This window comes from Hirundo rustica, chromosome 4 (genome assembly GCF_015227805.2).
Source record: "Hirundo rustica isolate bHirRus1 chromosome 4, bHirRus1.pri.v3, whole genome shotgun sequence".
NCBI lineage: Eukaryota > Metazoa > Chordata > Aves > Passeriformes > Hirundinidae > Hirundo > Hirundo rustica.
The window spans coordinates 49,231,405-49,247,884 of record NC_053453.1 but is presented as its reverse complement, the minus strand read 5'-3'; the positions used below and the strand labels follow the sequence as shown (position 1 = coordinate 49,247,884).

Sequence of the window (16,480 nt, the reverse complement as noted above, 5' to 3'; positions counted from 1 at the left end):
CAAAATAATGATCCTGCTGTGGGGCTGCTTCCCTTTTATGGATTTTCCCAAAGAGCATGGATTTTAAAAGTACACTGGCCTTGAATGGAGTAGTTACTGGCTGATAGCTCCCCTGGCTCTAGATGTGTAGTGGAGGGAAACTTAAGTCATCAAGCAATTGGCAGCTCCAGCACAGAGTAAAGTCAGTTGCTATTTCAGAGAAAGGAAAGGCAACTGCTCCCTGAAGGGAATATCTGCACTACCTCAGAGCCAGGAATAGGCTGCGATTTTTAAACTCTTTTTCAACTACACTTCAGGAAAAGCAAACACACAATGTTCATTAGCAGGGATCGTTTCCTGAACATGATGTGTGCTCACTGTCCCACAGGTCACTTTCCAGTGTGTCACATCCTTCTGTACAAGGGAGAACAGGAAATGGCAAACTCCCAGTATGAGGCAAAGCATTCCTGTTGCAGCAATTGGTCCGCAGGAGCTATAAATTGGTCTCCTCCAGAAACAGATCAAAATTTTTCTTCTGGGAGGGTGGCTGGAAACAGAAGGTAAGTTTGAATGAGTAATTTTGGGATTGTCTCCAAGTGTGCTATTAGGAAAGTGTTTGCAGGTTTTGGACTAATGTATAGCTTTATTGTTGGGGAGGTTTTTCTCTAAGAGCAGGAGTTTGATTTTTTTCCTTTGTGTTGGCATTAATCAACATCAAAAGATTTACATCACTACATGGCCTATGCTGTATATTGAATGACTGTTCTAATAATTCAGTGAGATGGTCACTCACTGTTACCTGGGACACTTCTCAGCAACTAAATCTTCAGAACAAATTGTTAAAAGGCTACAGGAATTTACATATTTAATGGTCATCATACTGATCTGTTAAGTTGTTGGTGATATGCTCATTGTTACCTTCAATGCTGGTATCTATTATGATTAGTGTTAGTCCTTGTGCTTCCAGCTTTATTTCTAATTAAAGCGTAAAAATAACAGGACATAGGGCCCAGTTGAGAGAATCACAATGTACTAAGTGATTCAAATGACCAAATGACACCAAGAGAGACTGGGGGCATTTTCTGGAGGGCATGGGGAGTGTGTATTAAGGGATCTCTATGAGATGGATTAGAACAAAGCAGCATAAGGGGAAAAGATTGCAGTGAGAATTATTTATGAATACACTTCCGGATGGAAAGACTATTTATGGTACAAAGTTTTCTCCTCTCAAACATGAGGATTCTGCAGACTGAAGCCCCAAGGATCCTAACTACATTGTGTAACTTTATGAGGGACCAGGCGCCTCCAGTTCCCACAGCACAGAAGACTTAGAAGTGAAAAGGTGCCTGCAGCAACTAATAGTTTTGCTCAGCTGGCTTAGTGACAGGGTCTTTCTGCTGCAGACACTCCTTTTGGCTGTGAGGGCATTATGGGCTCCAAATTCTCAGCTCCATGGCTGCACCTTGCTAGGTGCAGGGGCAGCATAGCTGTGTGCACAATGCAGTGTTGTGAAGCACAGAAACTCTGCTTCCAGAGCTGAGCTGACCAGACAGTCAGCTACATCGCTCCTGTTGACTCTGTTGCCTCAGGTTCCCTGTAAGAAGGATTAAGGTTGCTGGCTTCCTTTGTAAAGCATTTTGCACCCATAGAGCCAATGTTTATTGGAATATTTCTTTCTGCCATTATGGCACAGAACAGAGACAACAAAGAGACACTGTCTAGCACAGAAACACAGAAGATTCGTCTTCTAGAAGCAAAGGCTCTCCCGCTATCTTGCCAGGGGAGGTTTTCCAGAGCCAGCAGTTTTCAAGCCTTTTCTCTCACAGGCCTCTCTATTTCCCCTGTTTTCCCATCCTCAAGGGAGTGCCCACTAAAAATGGGCCTGCTTTTCTGATGTGCTCTTCACGGCTCTTTTAAACAAGTTTCGTAGGCCTCCCTGCCACTGTAACTGGGTATTTATGACCACAAGTTGGATTAAGCACCACAGAACAATAGTTCCCATCTTTGTTCATACACTGACACCAGGTTACAATAGGGGCCGGGGGGGGGGGGGGGGGGGAGGGTGGAACCACAAAAAAACCAAAACAAAACAAAACAAAAACCAACCTGCTGTAGGGCCTTGAATTGCTGCATCTTAAAGAAAGGAAGGATGTTCACAATATCCATCCAAGGCATTAATAAGCTCCTCACCTCCTATATGGAAAATCCAGACATAGACTCCCCTCAGCAGCTTCCCCCTATCCTCCTTTAATAGGAAATCACCCCTACACAAAAACCTGGGATGGTAGCTTTCATCTCCTTGAAGTTTGATCTTTCTTGTAAAAGATGTCCTTCTATATTGCAGATCCTCTGAATCCCATCAGGTGAACAACAGATTAGTTGTGGCAGCATTACTGTTCTGGGCACTGAGTCACCTGATCTCAGGGGAATTTCTGTCCCCGGGGTTTGAGGAGACATTTTGTGTCTTCACAGAGATAAGAGTAACAGCACACCTCTGACCCCAGTCCTAAGGATATTTTAGTCTTTGTAGAGATTAAGAAAAACATTTTAATGTTTCTATGTTTGAAAGTTACAATGGAATACATAATTAAATGTACACATTTATATGAATACGTGTATGTATGTGAATGTGCACACATGTGCAGATGGAAAGCCTGTCTTGTAGCTGAGTGAAGCAAAAAAATTTGGCTGGATGCCATCCCTGAAGTGGTGGTCCAGGATGAGCATGACTCATGGGGCTTTTTTTGACGTAAATCCCAACCCAGACTTTTCTTTTTCTGGACAGAATCCATGGAGATGAACGCTGCTGCCTTTCTGCCAACACCAGACCCCACACACCACTTCCATGTAGCTCTTTTGGATCAGAGACGGAGGCTGCGTGACCAAATTGCTCACCTTCACAAGGCAGCTCGTAAACTCAACAAGCTTCGCAAAAGGTCCCTGGTTGCCAATGTCAGCGGGAGCACGCTGACCGCTGCAGGAGCAGTCACCGCCATCCTAGGGTTGTCCCTGAGCCCGGCAACGCTGGGAGCCTCTCTCCTGGCGTCGGCCGTGGGTCTGGGCCTGGCCACGGCTGGAGGGGCTGTCAGCATCACCTCCGACCTCTCCTTAGTGCTCTGCAACTCCCGGGAGGTGAGGAAGGTGCAGGAAATTGCAATGACTTGTCGGAAACAGATGAGGGAAATACTTGGCCGCCTGGAGTTCCTCCGCCGGGGGCAGGGCCCGGGTGACCCCACACTGCGCCAGTCAGAGAAGAGGGCATCCATCTCGCTCTACAACTCCATCTGCTTCATGGTTTTCTGCGGCTCCCACAGCTTCCTCGTGCCAGAATGCACAAAGGAGGTCACTAAAGTAAGCCAGGCTGTGCTGAAGGCCAAAATCCAGAAGCTGGCTGACAATCTCGAGACCTGCACCAGGGCAATGGATGAAGTCTGTGATCTTCTTGAGTCAAGAACAGAGCTTTCCCCATGTATGAGGAGACTCAGCTTGGGCGCTAAAACCACTGCCGAGATCCTGAGACCGTCCGGCTGAAACAGCATTTAGCCCATGTTAAAACTGGGTTTGGAGACATTACGTTATTAACTGTGACCATTAGCAGCACTGCTACCTGCTGTTTTACAGTTCACGGCAGTGATTCCATGAGGCGGATGTTCTGCAGACCCCTGTTTCCCCCACCATCTCCACTGCTCTGCTTCCCCAAGGAAGCATAAAGAAGTAGGTCAGGAGGCAGGTGAAATACCTGATGCTGACTGAACCTGGCACGTAAACTTATGAATCTGTGTGTGGTACAAGGGCTGGAGTACCCTAAAAAAGCCAGCAGCTGCCCATTTCCATTAGAGTACAATCCCATTACCTAGGTACATTTGGAAAAGCTTTAGAAAGGAGCAGCTCCAGATATGACAGACTGTATGGATAGTTCACCATCCCAGGGTGAAATAGCAGGGCCAGAATTTATCCCTTCCGAAGAAACCTCTCCAGACTGAGAACTGTGATGTTTGTATTCTATTTATTTGCATAGAATGATTCTAAGGTTATGATATTGTATTTAAGACTGTATCTACACTTTTTTTTTTTTTTTTTTTTAAAGAAGGCCTCTGTTCTAAAGGAAAGCTGTTGGTTTTTTTTAGAGTAAAAGCATGTCTGTAGCACGTGAGAGCAAGTTACCTGTTATTTTGTTGTGAGGGAGGGCAAATCCCTGTAGGAAAAGGAAAGCATGACCTGAATGCTGATAGTTATAAAATAGGTGAAACACAGTCTAAAAGTGACAATAGGCCTTAGGAGCCAAAACAGAGAGAAGAAGAGTGACCCTAGGACCAGACTCTGCCTCAGGACATTGGTGAAGGAAGCAGTTATATGTCCTGCAGCAGGAAGGAAAGTGTAGGTTGGTGTTACTGCTCTGAGCTGGAGCCCTGCCGTGATGGGAGCACACCTGAGAGGTGGAGGTGCCACTTTCCATGCAGTCAAGCAGCCTGTGAGACCCACAGTGGATCATCTGTGAGGAGGGAGGCAGCACTCATGGAGAGCTACACGTACTCCTAGCAATGCTTCCCAGGGAAGGCTTGATATTAGTGAAATATATGCGGGTACTAATATACAGGAGGGGTAGAGAGGAGTAGGATGATTCAGTGGCAGAGCTCCTGCAAAGCAGGAGCAATGACTGGGACCCTGTTTCAAGTGACTGCTCTGCTAAATATGTCCTTTGTGATTTTGAGGCATCAGTACTTCAGTTCCTTGTCTAAAAACGGGGATAGTAGCACTTCCCTGCCTCACAAGAATGTTTCTGGGATCATTGAGAAGTGCTCAATTATGGTGATGGTAGGGATCATGTCACTAGCTTGAAAGAGGTACAAGGGAGAAACCCTGAAACTAGCTTGAGGCGACTAGAAGGGTTGATGCAGAGGTCATTCCCTCCACAAGCATTCCCCAGTGGATAAGGGAAACTTCCCCGCACAGGCACAAATCTAAATAAGGAGAACCTAATGTGTAATTCTGTAACACTGACCAAATTCTTTGGGAGGGCAACACTCCATGTCACAAAACTTGAATCCTTGTCCTTTTTGTCTCTTCCTTTCATGATATCAACATTTATTTTTAATATGTTGTAGGAAGAATAAAAGCTCTGGTTCCCCAGATTGGGAGTCAAATGCTTTTGATACCCATGCCTGTTTGCCAGAAATGAACAAGTACACCGCTGACTCGAATAAATGAATAGGAATGACTTTTGTGTCAGTGTCTCTCTGCACACCTGGAGGTGATGTGCTGTACACATTGTCCATCTCATCTCATTAAGCACCTCTTATGAAATAGCTGACATTATATCTGCATTAAAATTCATCTTCTGAGGATGCTCTCACCCTGCCCCTGCTAAGGAAGACTGAGCTGTATGTAACATGCAGTAGAGCTAGGAGCATATTTGTTTAAAAACCATGTTTAAAAGCCCAGTATAATCTGCACTGTCCTTCTCGGTTTTTAGTTCCGAGATTCAGGTGGTTTTAGAGTCTTTTTGCCTTCTGCAAAGCCCTGAGCCAGACGCAACAAAGAGACGGAGTCTTCAGGTTCTGATTTTCAAGGTTGCATGTTCATTTATTGTTTCTTACCTTACAATTTTCTCAGTGCCCAACAAAGGTCTGTGCAGCTGCTCGGGCATCTGGTGACTCCTCGACTCCTCCTGGACTGGGCTGTCACTATCTTTTATACTAATTGTTACATGTTCTTTATTTATCATTATTTGCCAATACCTATCACTTATACTAAATAGGTCATCCCTACTTTGACCTAATCTCTTTAAACTACTTTATGCCACCGTCACTGCAGAAAATGGAGTGAGGGAAGAAGAAAGAAGAAGCAGGAGACAATGCCCAAAATCCTCCATCTTGCTCCCATTCACTTCCATACTAAAATCCCAAACCTACTGTTTTCTCACCCTCTTGTGGTTTGCAATCCATCCCGCAGTGCAGGAAGCCTTTCCCATGGACTGGGATCAAAGCCAGTGTCGCTCCGGGCTCTGTGCCAGGGTCCCAGACCCCCCTGTCCAGGTCTCTGACCCTCCAGGGCAGCCAAAGGAATGCCCTGGACTCCAACAGTCCTGTGCTGAAAAATATGAAAAAGGAATTACTACTCAGAAGCAGTATATTTATTTTATCATGCATGAATGCTCACAACAACAGTTTAGGACAGGAGAAAACTTTAATTCAAGTACATCTATTGATAATAGGGAATTACACGAACTGGAATTTCACCAGAATAGAATTGCTCCACCCTGCTCCCCACTAAAACAGCATTATATTATATGGGCAAGGAGTTCAATAAAGAATCACAGGCAGTGACTTCCTGTTACATCCCGGGCTCCATTTCCTGAGGCATCCCAGTGACTCTTCCAGAGGTTCATGTCTACGTGCGGGCCAGGCTTAACCTTTAGCACTAATGATATACAGCAAGTTGATGGCTCAAACTGCTGTAATTTTTGAAACATGTAGTAACAACGAGCATCTACATGGGTGTTTTGGGGTTTTTTTGTTTGTTTGATTGGTTCTGGTTGGTTGGTTGGTTGGTTGGGGTTTGTTTTGTTTTGGTTTGGTTTTTTGTTTTGGTTTTTTTGGGGTTTTTTTGTTGTTGTTGTTTGTTTGTTGGTTTGGTTTTTTGTTTGTTTGTTTGGTTGGGGTTTTTTGTTGTTGTTGTTCTGATTTATCATTGCTCTTGAGCACAGTGGGATGCAGCAGTTTCATTTTAACTCCTGCCCATGAATTGTTTCAGGTTTCCTCTTATTTCCCTGTCATGCAGAGCGTTTGTTCATAGTTCATATTTCCTCTTACTTTCCTCATTGTTCTGGGAGCAGAGGAAATGCCAAGCTTGGAATCCAGGGAGTGATGCTGAAGTATATCAGCATTTATAGTGAGAGCACGCCCAGACAGCCTTCCCAAAGGGAGGAAAGTCTGCTCAGAAATGCAGCCATGAGTTTCATTTTGGAGCCAGCTCTGCTGTCCTTTTGAAGCCCAAACATCTAACCCTAACATCTTATATATGTTAGCATTCTTTTCCCTAAAACAAAGAAACTTCACCCAGCTGCAAGGTTGCCCTGCTGCCAACAGCATTAGGACTACAGATCAGTGACGTTACGCCCAGACCAGATGGAAACCAATTATTCAGAAACTTGCATTGTGATATTTTGATGCTACTTCCCAGGATGGTCATTAAGTCCATATCCATTTTCACCTCTCATCAAGCACCTGCAGGCCTGAGTCACAACAGCAGCAATCAAGAGACCTGGGAGAGTGTTTGCATCTATTACCACCCTGTACTCTCTCATTTCATGGTATGAGTTGCCACAGTTCAGTTTATTTTGTATTTCTGGCAGTTCAAAAATTCATGCCAGTAATTATCATTCGAAGCACTTTATTTGCTCTTTATATGGGTTATGCATGTAAGTTTATACATATTCTTGTCCTTTTGTGCCTGGCCAGCTCATTTTGCCTGTTCTTTCACAGCTGTAGAAGATAAGAACTGGCAACAGCATCAAGCACTGCCAAAGCCGTGCCGTGCCGAGCTGCAGGGCTGAGGCTCGGCCACTAAGAGTTACCGCCAGGCGGGCACCTTTCCTACAGCCAATTCAGGGTGCCCTTGTCCCAGGACAAGCGGCTGGAGATCCGCAACTCTCCCTTCCCTGGGCACCTCTCCGAATTGAGGGAAAACCCATCCCCGCCGCTTGGCTCTTTCTTCGGAACTACAAGTCCCGTCGCGCCCTGAGGTGGACCACAGCTCCCAGAGTGCTCTGCGCTGCACCGGGAGGAGACGGACCAAGATGGCGGCAGGAGAGGAGAAAGGCCTGGCGGCGGAGCCGGAGCAGGAGCCGGCGGCGGAGCCGGAGCCTGCGGCAGAGGAGCCACGGAGCTTCAAGGACTTGGTGAGGCTGGGCCGGAGCCGTTTCTCCCCCCGGTGCTCGCTACCCTGTCCCGAGGAGTAGCGTCCTGCTCCCCCCGCGCAATGAGGCCGGGGGAGCTCCCGCCCGGCCCCGTGTGGGCGCGGGGCAGGCACGTGCGGCGCTCCGCGGGCAGCGGTGCCGGGCGCGGGCAGGAGCTGTGGGCACTCGGCCCACTGGGGTTGACACTGCTGCTCCCATTAGATGCTCTGCAGCCGGCTGCTGCTATATTCAAGTTGTCTTGACATGGTATTTTTTGTTTCCTATGGTCATGGGTCGCTCCTGGGGTGAAGAGATAATTGTGTGTGTGGGGAGAGTTTCTTTGTATAAACTAGGGTAAAACCGACCATATTCTTCCTTTGACAGTCATCGCTAAGAGATTTTGAAAAAAATCTGGTGAAGTTACTGATGGAAGTGGGGATCACTGTGAGCAGCCTGCCCTTTCAGAGAGTTGCACTGGGGGCCTGATGGGGTTTGTCTCTGCTAGAGACAAGTTGGCTCTGTTGCAGCATGTATTTAATTTAACTCTGTGATTTAATTTGGGTCTTTTTGGTGATGTCTGTTTCTCTTTTCTCTTGTCACTAATGTCCAGGGAGTAACAGATATCCTGTGTGAAGCTTGTGACCAGTTGGGATGGAAGATGCCAACGAAGATCCAAATTGAGGCTATTCCAGTGGCTCTCCAAGGTGAGCAGCATGATTCTTTGATCCTGAACTGGCGACTGCTCCAGGAGCTCTCTGTGAATGAATTTTCCTGAGTGAGAAGGATCAGGGATGAGTGTGTCCCAGCTTCTTCATTGTTGAAGATCTCTGTCTATAAGTAGTTTTCTTATTCAGTGTCCTTCCCAGGTGGAGCTTGGAATACGAGTTTATCCTATAACACTGCTTGCAGTCACAAACTTTCAAATGGATACAAACATTGTTCCTTGAGTGTTCACTCATGTTGTGTGGTTCTGACACTCCATGTTAAACAGGATTCTTGTTAATCATTTGAACTGCTATTCTTCATTGATCATTTTGTTCCTGAAATACTCAGGGATACACAGGAAGCTTACAATAGCTTTTGGACTATGCTGCTTCTGATAAAGACCTAGAGAGAGAGTGTGTATGTGTGTGTGTGTGTCTGTGTCTGGAAACGAAGGTGCCTTGACTGATTCTGTGGTGTGTTTAATTTGCTTTGCTGTGGGCAGGCATCTCTTTGAAATTAGATTTCTGAAGTGAGTAATAACCAACCCACAGTGACTTTCTGTAAGCATTCTGGAATTGCAGAAAATAAATTACTGATTTCAGCAGTCATTTCTGCCTCTAGAAATATATATATATATTTTTATTTTTTTTTAACAAAACCCCTCCCAAAACACTCTCAAGGAGGAAAGGAACAGCATAGTGACAGCGTGGTAACAAACTTTCAATATCTGCTCTGTCCTAGCATTTAACCTTTGTCAGACTCTTTTACTGCACATGGTCTTTTCCCCCCATTCTCTTGGGGGGGAAAAAACAAAACAAAAAACCAAAAACCAACAACAAAAACAACCACAAAGGTAAGACTGCATTCCTGAGAAATTGTTTCCATTGTAAGGTCTATTGACAGCATGTTCTTCTCCACTGCATGAGGAGGTCATAATGGATTCTATTGATGAATTCCACCCTGTTGCCTGCATTGTTTTGGGGTAAAAGATTTTCTGTCCTGCCCTTCCTACTGCAAACTAGTTTAGATTACTCTGTTAATCAATGGCACAATTGTGGCTTGTGAAATGTGAGTTTGGTAGTGCTGTTGTCCTATAGTTTGTGTGACTGAAGTCTCAAACACTTCCGTCTGTTTCCTTGTAAGCCAGTAAACAGACAACATTTGGACTTTTAATAGTGAGATAGAGTCATTAAGCTGTAAACTGATGTCAGATTTGAGACATAATAAAGTAAAACTTATTTTGAATTTAAGATTTGTATTGAAACCCTGCATATTAACAGAAATTTACCTAGAAAATTGATTATTGAGACTGTAATCATTGTACAAATAAAATCACTGTCTAAAAATGCTTCAGAGAAATTCTGAAATTCTTTGGTTTGGCTCCTTGGGTTTTTTTGGGGTTTTTTGCCTTCTGTGTGTCTGCCTTTTTTTCTGTCCTTAGGGAATCCTTGTGTTTTGTTACACAGTACTTTAAAGTCTTCTTTCTCTGTTGTGGATATATAAGAGGTTTTTGCCCCCTTGCTCCTTCTTGCAGGCAGAGACATTATTGGACTGGCAGAAACTGGCTCTGGAAAAACAGGAGCTTTTGCTTTGCCAATTCTTCAAGCACTGCTGGAAGTACCTCAGCGATTATTTGCTCTTGTCCTCACACCAACAAGGGAACTGGCCTTTCAAATCTCAGAGCAGTTTGAAGCTCTTGGATCCTCCATTGGTGTTCAAAGTAGTAAGTAGCTTTTATGGTATTGGACCAGTTTTTCTGAAGACCAGTTTGTCAGCTCAGGATTGCAAAGATAAAAATAGAGGATTTGTATGAGGGGTTGAACAAAATATGGGAAAAACTTATGCTGCTGGAAGACAGATCTGGTATCGGGTTTGAGGAAAAAAGACTGTATGGTCTTTCCTCATGGAGTGGTCTACGGCTCTTCTGGATTATATGTCTAAATAGTTACAGGTGGAAGTAGCAGAGAATGTTCTTAATAGTTTGTGTCTGGTGAAATTGCATAGAGCTAACTCCCTGCTATGGTGTGATGTACTTTAATCTTCCTTTCAGACTGTCTGTATTGATTCTTTAGATAATCTCTCAAAAAAGCTTTGTGGGTATTTTTAGAATTTCTAGATTTTTGCAGCCGAGTTAAACTGCAAGTAATAGATTCTACCTGTCGCTCTTCAGCTGTGAAAATAAAATACTTGTGGCCAGCAAGGAATTAGTTGCATGGCTTAAGAAGCCTAGAAACAGCAGATATGCAAAAATAAAGTAAATTCTCATAAAAATAAGTAGCTTTTTATTTGTGCAGATTTGCTGTGGGTGGTGGGCAGTAGGAGTAAGCACTACAGTGCCAGGGAGGGCTGGTACCACACTGAGGGATTCACTCCACTCTCTTTGTCCGGCAGCGGTTATTGTGGGTGGAATTGACACGATGTCTCAGTCTCTGGCCTTAGCCAAGAAACCACATGTTATAATTGGTAAGTTGATGTGCTGAGGATGTGGAGTATGAATATTATCAAACTCCAGCTAACCAAAGAAAGGAGAGTACGTTCTTAATTTGTTTTTTGTCCCAAGCTCTAAATACTGGCTTGTTAATGTTTCTAAAGTATCCACCAGTTGTTCCAAGCTCATTCCAAAGCATTCCTGCTAGACCTAGAATGCTTTTGGATTGTTTTCTCATTCTGCTCAAGTATTTAAAATGTTGGTCTGCAGTCTTTTTTTGTGTCACCTCTTTTTAGGACATTCTTCAGAGAGTCTCTGACTCCATTAGTCTTATTTCAAAACACTTTCTGAAGATACTCTATGAAAGAGTTAGTCCCACAAAGCAATCTTTACTTTTCTTGGGCAAAGAATCCCATTTCTGTGATGGACAACTCTCTTGCCTCTTTGGATCTTCTCCTTTGCTTTCATTCTGAATTTGCTCTTATGATGCTGTTGGTAGCAACCCCTGGCCGTCTAGTTGATCATCTGGAGAACACAAAAGGCTTCAACTTAAGAGCTCTGAAGTTCCTAGTGATGGATGAGGCTGACCGGATTCTAAACATGGATTTTGAGACAGAGGTAGGAATCTGCTAAAAGACAAATTTGGAACACCAGATGAGTCCCTTTAAAATTGCTTCATACCGTCACGTAGTAAACACTGAGCTGTTCTGTAGAAATTAGGAGTAAATTGTAACTAAGATCTAATAAATACATAAAAGTCTGTGGTGGGATTAGAACATAGCAGAGTTCTGCAGAGCACTGCCAGGATAGTAGGAGGCACTTTGTCTCTGGAATCCACTGGTGTCTCTGGATGTAGAATGTAGTTGGTGTAGAAAACAATCCCACGCACATTCCTGCAGAAACATTGCCTGATATTTGCACTATTGTTGGACTTTTGGAGTTCACACTGCCTAATTGTCAACAAGATATCACCCTATACCTTCACTTTAAAAGAGAAAAAAATTGTTCCTACTATATGTTTACACATGCCTTATTCTTCATGTGGATGATCTTTATATTTGTAGAAGGCCTGTGTCTTGCTTGCTTGTAGTATTTAGTATTTCCATTTCCTTATTTTTGTACAGGTGGATAAGATACTGAAAGTGATTCCTCGAGACAGGAAGACATTCTTGTTTTCTGCCACCATGACCAAGAAGGTGGGATCAGACTAGTCTGTTTTAGTTCTCCTTACATCAGGTTATCCTCTTGACTAAGCTGTATTAATACAATTTTCTGACAAGATCTTTGTCCAACTAAATTTCATTGATCTTACCAGGTTCAAAAACTCCAGCGTGCTGCTCTGAAGAATCCCGTTAAATGTGCTGTTTCTTCCAAGTATCAGACAGTTGAGAAACTACAGCAGTACTACATTTTCATTCCCTCCAAATTCAAGGTAACGGCGCTTCTGTTTCTTCTCTCTTATTGTCTTGTCTTGTTCCCACATCTGTCCAATATCTTGTCATTTTCTGAGTCCTAGACTTAATGTTGCACATATCTCTGAGGGCTTTTTTAATTCTCTCTCTGTTTCTTTACAGGACAGCTACCTGGTTTATATCCTGAATGAACTGGCTGGTAACTCTTTCATGATATTCTGTAGTACCTGTAACAATACTCAGAGGACTGCTCTACTGCTCCGCAACCTGGGGTTCACTGCCATTCCCCTCCATGGGCAGATGAGTCAGGTATGGGCATAACCCCACAGAACACAGCAGGCAGGGGGCTTGGGAAATGGGCTGCAGCATACTGAGTCACACCTGCCTTGCAGGAGGAGTATTTCACAGCTAGTGGACTGGACTGATCCATAGAGATTTAACTAATATGAATGCTGTCCCTGATTCTGTAGTATTTAAAAAAGAAATTAGGGAAGTGAAATTTTTGAGTGGTTTCTCCCCCAGTTCTTTTGTGGCAGTATTTTAACAAAAACGTATTAGCTAGAACTAGAATGAGTGTTATTCTCTCATTCCCTTTTTGTCCTTTTTCCAGAATAAACGTTTGGGCTCTCTAAACAAGTTCAAGGCAAAGGCACGTTCTATTCTGCTGGCTACTGATGTTGCGAGCAGAGGTCTGGACATCCCACATGTGGATGTGGTGATAAACTTTGATATTCCTACGCACTCTAAGGTAAGCTTGTGTGTGTGCCAGCTGAGAGCTTCTGGTCACTGGGAGCAGATAGACAAATTAGGTAGACAAAGGAACAGAGACATCTTTTCTCTCTTCTGCTGACTGGAAGCCTAATTCATGATTCTCTACATTGAAAGGTGTAGTTTAGCCTCCACTGTTGAGTTGGTATCTCTGTATGGTCTCATGGCCTGGGTTGTAGAAGTGATCCCGTAAGTAAAGAGGGGAAGTGTGGAATGCTCTGTGTCTGCATTTCTGCTCAGACTGTATGTTTTGCCTTATTAAAGGGCTTTGGAAACAGTTTTAACATACTACTAGTTTCATGTAGTCATCTCTGTGCCTGTGATCCATGTCTACCTTCCTACATTTTAAACCATGTTAAAAAAAAAAAATTTTCTCATTATGACATTCAAAGCATTTGGTTAAGAAAGGTGTTCTTAATATGTTTCACCTTCATATCACAAAAGTACAGCAAAAGGAAAAGAAAGTAAGTTACCAACTCTTTGTTTTATGGAAAGTATGGGATTATATTTCAGGGATGTGACTGTTTCCCACCTTAGTTCCAAAAAGCATACCATTAACATGCACTTCAGGAATTGCTATCGTTGCTTACAGTGATTAATGATAATGTGCCTTGCAAAGAAAAGTAAGCAGAGTAGGTCTTTTGAAGGCACTCCTTTTGTGAAAGCACAAAGTAAGAAAAAAGAAAAAAAAAACAAACAGTGGGGGCAGCAGCTTGATTGGTGTTATTATGGTCTTTCTGCCTTTCTCTCTCATCTAACCCATAGAACAGATCCTTTCTTACAATCCTCTCTCTGCAAATCCTGTATGGAGAAGGGAGTATTTTAATTTCCATAATGTAGTGTAAAACTTGGAAAACAGCCTAGAACCAAAGATGCTCAATCGATCAGACTCTTCTAAATTATTCTCAATCATCTTCTCTTTTGCCATGCTTACCAAGTTTAAATCTACTTGTCAGAGAGTTTCTCTGGAAGATGCACTATGTGGAGCACTAGATCCCGACTGAAAATGCAGGCATGGGGTCACTGTGAGTATTAGCTTTCCAAGGCAATGAGAGTGAAGTCTTGGCAAAGGTTATGTATTGCAACTTTTGTCCTGCAGTCTGGAATAATTGGAGTTGGTCGTCTTGTTTAGAAAGAGAATGAAAAGAATTCAAATGTTAAAACCAAAGTTATGCCTCCACTTGTGCCTCTTCTCAAAATCTGATGCTGCACACTCTCTTGAGTATTTAATCCTGGCAGTATGTTCTTGACATTCTCTTGTTCTTTCTTAAAGAGAAAATATATAGGCTGATCTGCCATAAGATCTGTGTTTGGTGAACATATATTATTGTTTATCAAGAAAATTCTTTCCAGGATTACATTCATCGTGTTGGGAGAACAGCTCGAGCTGGGAGATCTGGCAAATCTATCACCTTTGTCACACAGTAAGTGATAAAATTTAACGGACTTATTCTTTCCAACTGTGTTTCAGAACAGAAAATATCTGGCCTTATCCTGGGTGAGAACAAAGTGCTGCTTTTCATTTTGAAGTGCCAGTTGGTTTTATATAGTAAAAGGGGAGAAAATTAAAAGCCCAGGGTGGGGAGGTAGGAAAGTCTAGATAAATTCTAGAAGCAGGCATTCATTGAGCAGAAGTGTTTATAACTGGACTGTACAATATATTTATATATTTTAAAAGTATATAATGTAGGTTCAGTAACTATGGGGGTGTTTTTTTTAAACACTGAAATATTGTCTGAAAAGAAAATCTTTGTCAAATACTTCTGAACGGAGATGAGCTGAATAAATCTTAGAAGCCATGCCAAACAGCATCATTTGGATGCAGCTGAGCTGCTTCTGAGACCATCAGCACAAACTAACAGTATCTGTGGGCTGGAGAGAAATAAGGGGTGAAGTCTGTGGGCGGTGACAGCTGAGGCCCTCTCAGGAGGGCTGATTCAAGCTGGTGTCTTGTCTTTCCTCAGGTATGATGTAGAGCTATTCCAGCGCATTGAACACCTTATTGGCAAGAAGCTGCCAGCATTCCCCATGCAAGAGGAAGAAGTTATGATGCTGACAGAGCGTGTGGCTGAGGCCCAGAGGTTTGCTCGAATGGTGGGTGCTGGTTTTTTAACCGTCCTCACTGTTGTAGTCTGAATTTCTTCAAGTGCCGGAACTCTGGGTCAATCTGTTGATTGCATTGCAGGAGCTGCGGGAGCAGGGAGAGAAGAAGCGATCTCGGAATGATGATGATGACACAGAAGAAGCTATTGGTGTCAGAAATAAGGTGGCAGGAGGAAAAAAGAAGAAAAGGAAAGCCTTCTAGTTTGGTATTTGAAGGACTTTTTTATTTTTCTCTTTATGGCTAGCTGAGCTATCAAAAACAGTCTACCAAGCCATCTCCAGTGGATTTTTCTTTCAGAACTACATAGGAAATTTGGTGGTCTCTGAGGAAAAAAACCTACTTTTCTTCTTCACCAGCTACAGACTGAGCTTGGCCCATGTTGGTACCATGGTACCAGTTTTCCTTTCAGGGACACCATCAGAGACCATCACCTCTGGACCTGGAAGCAGCTGTGGTATTGCCCTGCTCATACACTGTGAAGTGCAGTGTGAGTGCCGTTTTTGCACTGCTGTAGCCTGTCCCACTATCCAGTCTCACTGAGTGTATCTGGAGTCAGATCTGTCAGAAGAAAGAGAGGAAAAAGTTAAAAAGAAGTGACTGAGTTTTCACAGCACAGCTGTGATGCCCTTGCCTTGGTGAAGGGATGTGTTATATTGAGAACTCAAAATACATTTTGCTTAATTTTAAAGCTACCTGGTTTTCCTTGTCCTGTCATTGACCTGTTCTGCTCACTTTAATGTATCAGCTCTGCCAGAATGTTTTCTTCTGGGGTTGATCCCAGCAATTCAGATGGGTCACCAATACCTTAGATTTGTCAGCTGAAGAGCCATCCACCACAGACAGAATGAGTTTCAGCAGGATGCAACCATTCACTGCCTGGAATTCGGTCCAATATCCATTAATGATTGACACTACCGAGGTCTGGGGTTTGGGTGGGGTTTTTGTGGCCGATTCTCGTAGTACTTACAAGTGAACACAAGAGGGGGGTATTTTTGTAGGAAAGCAACTCAAGCTGGGAGGTGCAGATAAATAGGTATCCTGGGAAGCTCTTAGTTTCCCTAGGCAGGGAACTTTGTTACTTTTAGGCAGAGTTCCATGCCAGGTGAATAGGCTTTTGCAAGAATGAGATAAATATGCTTCATATAAAACCAGAAGGTTACTGCTTGTTCTCATTGACAATAAAAACT

At 43.4% G+C, this 16,480-nt stretch overlaps 2 protein-coding genes across 3 annotated transcripts; both read left to right on the top strand.

The window, feature by feature from the left end:
* The first annotated feature begins 455 nt into the window (after positions 1–455).
* Positions 456–5,197, top strand: APOLD1 (apolipoprotein L domain containing 1). Its single transcript, XM_040063560.1, has 2 exons — positions 456–539; positions 2,765–5,197. The coding sequence occupies exon 2, from the start codon at positions 2,770–2,772 to the stop codon at positions 3,508–3,510; it is 741 nt and encodes a 246-aa protein (XP_039919494.1). The 5' UTR covers positions 456–539; positions 2,765–2,769; the 3' UTR covers positions 3,511–5,197.
* A 2,302-nt stretch (positions 5,198–7,499) lies between these two features.
* DDX47 (DEAD-box helicase 47) lies at positions 7,500–15,985 on the top strand. 2 transcript variants are annotated; one of them, XM_040062728.2, is made up of 13 exons: positions 7,500–7,879; positions 8,487–8,580; positions 10,116–10,304; positions 10,973–11,044; positions 11,509–11,627; positions 12,134–12,205; positions 12,325–12,441; positions 12,584–12,730; positions 13,032–13,169; positions 14,543–14,613; positions 15,154–15,283; positions 15,375–15,498; positions 15,691–15,985. In XM_040062728.2, exons 1-12 carry the CDS (start codon positions 7,778–7,780, stop codon positions 15,492–15,494), a joined length of 1,371 nt encoding a protein of 456 aa, XP_039918662.1. In that variant the 5' UTR covers positions 7,500–7,777; the 3' UTR covers positions 15,495–15,498; positions 15,691–15,985. The 2 variants fall into 2 exon arrangements, with proteins under 2 accessions (XP_039918662.1, XP_039918660.1); XM_040062726.2 differs by having other exon boundaries at positions 15,375–15,985.
* Positions 15,986–16,480: the final 495 nt, after the last annotated feature.

Bases quoted from the DNA above. Each gene is read 5' to 3' on its own strand.
- APOLD1 (XM_040063560.1), top strand. From the start codon at position 2,770: ATGGAGATGAACGCTGCTGCCTTTCTGCCAACACCAGACCCCACACAC.
- DDX47 (XM_040062728.2), top strand. From the start codon at position 7,778: ATGGCGGCAGGAGAGGAGAAAGGCCTGGCGGCGGAGCCGGAGCAGGAG. The intron at 11,628-12,133 runs GTAGGAATCTGC...ATTTTTGTACAG, and splicing joins ACATGGATTTTGAGACAGAG to GTGGATAAGATACTGAAAGT. The intron at 13,170-14,542 runs GTAAGCTTGTGT...AATTCTTTCCAG, and splicing joins ATATTCCTACGCACTCTAAG to GATTACATTCATCGTGTTGG.